Source organism: Rhinatrema bivittatum, chromosome 8 (genome assembly GCF_901001135.1).
Source record: "Rhinatrema bivittatum chromosome 8, aRhiBiv1.1, whole genome shotgun sequence".
NCBI classification, from domain to species: domain Eukaryota; kingdom Metazoa; phylum Chordata; class Amphibia; order Gymnophiona; family Rhinatrematidae; genus Rhinatrema; species Rhinatrema bivittatum.
In genome coordinates this window covers 77697537-77703928 of record NC_042622.1, presented here as the reverse complement: position 1 = coordinate 77703928, position 6392 = coordinate 77697537, and the positions used below count along the sequence as shown (strand labels likewise).

The following is a 6392-nucleotide window of genomic DNA, read 5'->3' as shown; positions in this document are numbered from 1 at the left end:
TCTGACTTCCCCCTCACTTCTTTACAATTAATCATCCTCTATACTTGTCCCAGGCTTTCTTGATCTGTTATTGTTTTTGCCTCTATCACCTCCACTGCAAGGATGTTCCAAGCATCCACCACCTTTTCTATGAAGAATTATTTTCTGATGCTATTCCTGAGTCTGCCCCTTTGAAGTCTCATATCATGACCACTAGCTCTCAAACTTTACTCCAAAAAAAGGTTTTCTCTTAAAGCCAAGGGGCCAAACTATTGCTCTATAAAAATGTTTTAGGCTTCTGATTAAATCATGGGTTAAAGTCTATGGGAGTGGCCCAAATTAAAAGTATCTCTCACATATTGAATATAGAGCAGCTACTCACAGGGAAGGAAAGGATGCTAAAAGCGGCAGCGAGAGGACTAAAATCAGGGCATTTCCCAACATTTAGCCTTCCCCTGTACAGTACCTTAAAAATCTGTACAGTCTAGAAAAAAACCATGATAGTTGGCAACCCTATAGGGGGAGAAGGCCCCTCCCAAGCCTTTGCTAGTGTCACGCAGGGGGAAGGGACTCCCTCATGTCAGTACCAGTGTAATAGGGGAGGGGCTCCCTCAGTCTTGAACAGTGATAGTAGGGGGAGGAGTTCCCTCAGTTTGAACCAATGGTAGTGCGGTGAGGGGTTCTCTCAGTCTTGACCAGTGGCGGTGGGGGAGGGCCTTCCACATTGGTATGACACTCCATGCCCTAGGCCTACGGCGTTGCTGCTGTAAGTTTTACTGCAGCTCAGGAGCAACTAAAGATGACCTCAACTTTCCCACCTTCTCGCCTGGTTCCTCTCCCGTACTGGCGCAATTCCGCCCTGAATCTTCCCCCTCCCCGTTACGCCCCTCCTCCAGAGGCTCCTCCCCGATGCTGACGCGTCCGGTCCCGGCTCGCAGCTGCCATGCTTCACGCTGCCCTGCTGCTTTTGTACGGTTTTCTGTTGGCTTGGGGGCGACCTGCAGAGAGTGAAGACCCAGAGGCTGTGCAACAGCTCCCCACCGTGGTGATCGCTATCGCGGCTCGCAACGCCGTACACTCGTTGCCGTACTTTCTAGGGGCCCTAGAAAGGCTGGACTACCCCAAGCATCTGATCTCCATCTGGTGAGCGCTTCCTAAACTCCCCCACAGTCCGCTCCCACTTACTGTACCTCCATGCAGGTATTCATCCCCTGTATCCACCTCCTCCTAACTTTCCCAAACCAGCTCCACCCCAGCTATCCCAATACTTCATAGTCCCGCCCACCCTCGTCCTAACTCTTCCCACCCAACTCCCCCTGTATCTCCTGTCGCTAACTCCCTTCATCCTACGCGCTTCCATTCCCAGAGACCCCGAGCAGCTTTGCCATCAACACACTCATCCTCCTGCACCTTCCTTCCCTTAATTCCCTCCAACAATACCTCTCTACCCCAACGAACTCTGCCTCCAGCATCCCATCGCTTTCCCCAAATCTGTCCTCCATTCCACCTCGTAGTTCCCTTATCTTTAAATCCCCCTAAGCAACCCCCCCCCCCAGCCTTCGATTACCAACCAGTTCGCCCCATTTTTCCTCAGCTCCCTCCTGCTCTGAAGTCTTTCCTACCTTACTCAGCCCTAATGCACTTCTTTAGGATGGGGAAATCTAACAGTGGTTTGGGGGAGGATGGGGTTCTGGTAGTGTCTATGGGGGGCCTGGAACTGAGGCTATTATGAAGGCTCTTACAGTATGGGGAGTGGGAGTGATGAGGCTGCCATTATGGAAGGGGTTATTAAATTTCTGTCACATTGTCTAAGTGGCTTGTAAGTAATGTTCATAGATCAAACAGAACTGGGTGGGGGGTAATCTTGCAGAGGGAGAGTACTGAGGCAACGTTTATGAAGTGGAAGGGTGCTGATGCTGTGTTTATTTCTAGGTGTGCAACCGATCACAATGCAGATAACACAACCATGGTTCTGCAGCAGTGGCTTCTGGCTTTGCACCGACACTATCATTCCATTGAGTGGAGGCCACAGGATGAGCCTCTGTAAGGCGCTTCATTGGAGGAGGAGGGCGGTGGTAGGAGGAGCTAGAAGGAGTGGTTGTATGTTGTCCATGGTGGGCTTTTGATGTGTGTAGTGGTTATTGTGGGAGTTTTACAGGGGTACATATGAGGTGTGTGGGAAAGTGTGCTAGATGTGGGGACTAGAGTACGACTGTGTGGAGTATTACAGTGCAGGCACCAAGGGAGAGGCCTTGCAGTGTAGTTGCAGAGGGTATGTAGAGCATGTGTAGAGTGTAGCAGTGGGGGACTGTATAAAGTGTTTAAGGGATGTGGGGTGTAGCTGTGGGGAACTGTCCAAGGTGTAGTGGATGTTTAGGGTGCAGCTGTGGAGGTCTGTACAAGGAATATAAGGGAGCATTAGGTTGGCATGTGGTTGTGCAGGGTTTTGGGGACATGGGTTCTGACTAATATATGTGTGTGTGATGGTGCATGTGGAGGGAGTCATGCAGGTTTGTTGCAAGGGTGTGTGGGATAGTATGGAAGCCATGCAGAACGGTGTATGTGTTTGGGGGCTGTGGGATATGGCTATTTGGGGAAATACATGGGGTGTAACTAAAGGGAAAATGTGTGTGTGGGGGGGACGGAACGGATGGACAATGGATACCAGCTGTGGCTGTAGCTGTAAGGATATGTGTTGGGGACTTGTGGGGAGTCTGTGTGTGTAGACTGTCACCATCTGTCTCTTGTTTTTCAGCTCCTATCCTGGAGAGTTGGGCCCCAAGCACTGGCTACGGGAACGTTATGAGCACTTGCTGAAGCTGAAGCAGGCTGCGCTGAACTTTGCCCGGAGACAGCGGGCAGACTATATCCTGGTAAGAAACCCCAGACACTCAGGAGGGGATCAGGAGTTACTGCTGTACCTGCTATGAACACTTGTACTGTGTAACACCAAGGAGAGACTTGGTGACTTAATCTGTGGGTCTATGTGAGCCACGTGCAGAGTATAATATTCATTACAATCTAAATCATTACTGTTTTTATTATTAAAAATATAGCCAGCAGACTGCACTCTAATATCCTGCGAAGGGACATCAGACGCTGAGAGCATTCTGAGTTGAGCAGTGGGGTGATTGTGCTGGGGCTCTAGTAGTAAGTGGAGTGACTGCTGTGTTTTGTTTTTTTTTCTCTCATTAGTATCTTGATACTGATAGCATCCTGACGAATAATCAAACCCTGAAGTTGCTTATAGCAGAGAACAGGTCAGTGATTGCTCCTATGCTGGATTCCCAGACTTTCTACTCCAACTTCTGGTGTGGTATAACCCCACAGGTAAGGATGGATGATGGCAGGAAAGAGGTGGGGCTGTGTGTACGGGGAGGATGGCTATATGTTGAGGGTGAGGAGGGTCATTGGATGGGGCTTCCTATGTGTGTGTGGACAGGGAGCGTGCTTTGTATATAGAATAATTTTGTGTGTACATGTAGTGGGTTACAGCGTCTTTTGGATGGGGGTTGCTAGGTGCATGTTGTGTGTGTGGGCTCACTATGGGGCCGATGTACTAAGCAGTGCTAAAGCCGCTGCAGGTTTTTGCGTGTACTTGCTTATTTTTCCTGCGCTAGCCTTAGGCAGGTATGTAATGTATTCAGCGCAGGAAAAATGCACGCAGAAACCCGCTTAAAATTACACGGCTGGTTCAGTGCTAGTGCATGTAAATGAGGCAAATTAACTTTTCATGGGCTATGCAGTAAGGCGCACATCGGATAGTGCAGGTATTTTACGTGGGTTTTTTAAGTGCCTGGGTCTGGGCAGGAGTTAAGTTAAAGCGCATGTCTGGAGACGGGTTTTGCTGGCATTAGTGTGGTTGTCCATGTAGGTCTGGGATATTCGTGGATTATTTTCACTATTTCCGGATGTTTGTTTTATTCTGTGGGTCAGGAGAAAAAAATCTCTGCTGCATTACCTGTGCCTGCCAGTCTCCGCCGGAACAGCTGCCAGGCGGTCAGAGAGAGATCATGAAGGGGATAGATATTGCGCTACCCGCCTTCAATTCCATTCCCGCACCACTGATTTCTTCACAGTTTTATTGAAAGGGGAAGGCTCCTCTCTGAGGATCACTCGCGGGTCACCACATTAATGCGGGTTTCGGCGCCTGTTTGTGTGCGGTTTATTGCATAGGGCTGTGAGCGTGTTTGCATATTCTTTTCAGGCTGCTTCTTATTTACATACACGGCCTTTATTACATCCCGTGGAGGCGCCTGGTTTTGTTGCAGGTGCTAAAAAGAAAAAAAAAATACGCATAGACAACTAGCTCCGGTTTAACTGCGGATCTTATTATATCGGCCCCCATGAGTGCTGAGGTGATGCTGTGTATCCCACTTACTGTTCTATGGGTGCTTTCCAGGGGTATTATCGGAGAACAACAGAGTATTTCCCCACCAAGAATCGTCTGCGCAGGGGATGTTTCCATGTCCCCATGGTATTCGCGGCCTTCTTGATTGACCTTCGCAAAAAAGACTCCAAGAAGCTGGGGTTCTATCCTCCACGCCCCAGCTATAGCTGGTCCTTTGATGACATCATCATCTTTGCGCACTCCTGTCTTGCTGCAGGTGAGGGGGTTGGAGGCTGGTCGGTGGAAGTGCAGGGGTCTGCAGGGTCAGGTGTGCTGAGGATAAGGGACTGGGTAAAAAGTGGGAGGCCGGGGCCTGAAATTGGCATTTGGGATGGGGGGGGGGGGGGTGCTGTAGATTGGCAGAGGAGAAGGGGTAGGGGGACTATGGATTAGAGAATGAGATATCTGGGTGGGGTGTCAAACTTGATTATTATTTCTTTGTCCTCCTGCATTTTGGGGAACTTTGGGGACATACTGGATGCCAGAGGCTCCTTGGGAGAGTTGGGGGTTGGAAGGAGGTTCTAGGGTTTCTGTCCTCCTGAGAAGTATGCCTGAACAGAAAACCAACATGGAGAAGGAAATCCCCAGAAGCCTCTGCTTTTCTTTAGCCTGCCTGGGCTGAATGGACTCTGAGTGACTTTCTGAGCATGACTTACAGAATGTCCCTGGATATCTGTAGAGGCAGGCAAGCTGGCACCAGACAGGTGATGTCTATTCATAGAGTCACAAAGAAGAAACCACAGGGGAGCTTCAGGCACTATTCTCAGGAGTTTCTAATCAACACAGCTACAGACGTGTTGGTTATCTTGACCAGTAAAGATTTTAACAGAACAAAGAACTATCTCGAAAGCCATGGGAAATGGGCTAAATGTGTAAGCTAACAGCTAACCTTGTGTGTGTATTGTTATCCCTCTAGATCCCCCCCTAAAGTAAATGAGACTCATAGGCAGACATGCACTCTAACTGACAAATAATAACAGCATAACTAAGTTTCACTAGGTAGCCATTAGCTCTATAATTGAGCTATAAGGATACCTGCGTTACAAAAAGGACCTAATTTATAATAACAAGACCACATATGTTATTTTTCAGAGTCAAGTAATTACATAATAGTGGTGTAACATGTAAAGATAAGAAGAACAAAGAGAGACTAGTATGAAAGTATTGTGTTTCTCATATAATACTAGGTAGACTTGGCAAGTCTATGCAAGGAATACTGTTATTGTAAACAACTACCCAAGATAATATTCATTACAATGGCAAGCATGGTGCTTCTGAGGGAGCCTGGTAGTTCCAGGTTGTGTAAAGAGGGGTAAACCAGTCCAGGCTGGAAACACTCCCTGAACAGCTGTGAAGCAGAGAAGAGCAGAAAGAGTGAATGACCTGGCATCTGAAGTTGGGGGTGTTGGCTCTCTCATCTCTGGCTTTCTAAGGCCATCTTGCACATTCCCCTAGGGCTCACAGCCCCCTTGTTCACATGCCTCCCTGTTTTTGCTCCCTGTACTGCACTATTATCATATATTTCATTCTCTTCCTGTTCTCTGTTAGATGCACAGGTTTATCTTTGCAACCAGCAGCATTTTGGATACATTAATATCCCGGCCCAACCCCATCATGGTCTGGAGGAAGAGAGACTCAATTTCCTACACCTTCTGCTGGGCACTATAGGTACATGCAAGGAAAACCTAGCTTTTTTTCTTGGGGAGAGATACAGGTAGGGGTCAGTGTTGTGAGCTGCTTCTCTGGAGTGGGGGGAGAGGTATAGGGGTGTTGTCACTGAACAGTGTATTTCCCTGTACATATCTGGATCAATCCAGACTCCTGTGTTTTGCCTCCCTGCCAGCATATGGCGCAGAGAAAGTTTCACTGACACTGTACATAACCCAGTGTGCCACCTGCATTCCCTCAGTATTTCTGTCTCCAGCAGATGGTAGATGGTGTAAAACCTGCGGTCTGGAGAGAGAAGAAAAAAAAAAAGATTATGATAAAATTTCTGGATTCTCCCAGGGGGTTGTACGGTCCT

At 48.3% G+C, this 6392-nt stretch overlaps 1 protein-coding gene across 2 annotated transcripts in view; it reads left to right on the top strand.

The window, feature by feature from the left end:
• Positions 1 to 699: 699 nt before the first annotated feature.
• Positions 700 to 6392, top strand: part of CERCAM (cerebral endothelial cell adhesion molecule) — a 48878-nt gene continuing 43185 nt past the window's right edge. The window contains exons 1-6 of one of the 2 annotated variants that reach the window (XR_003858281.1): positions 700 to 1122; positions 1912 to 2022; positions 2735 to 2852; positions 3175 to 3309; positions 4382 to 4586; positions 5918 to 6037. Coding sequence is in view for 1 of the 2 variants with exons in the window: in XM_029613238.1 (XP_029469098.1) it covers positions 923 to 1122; positions 1912 to 2022; positions 2735 to 2852; positions 3175 to 3309; positions 4382 to 4586; positions 5918 to 6037 (889 nt within the window). In the remaining variant the exon portion in view is untranslated. The remainder of the gene's footprint in view (positions 1123 to 1911; positions 2023 to 2734; positions 2853 to 3174; positions 3310 to 4381; positions 4587 to 5917; positions 6038 to 6392) is intronic. The other variant, XM_029613238.1, reaches the window with a different exon arrangement.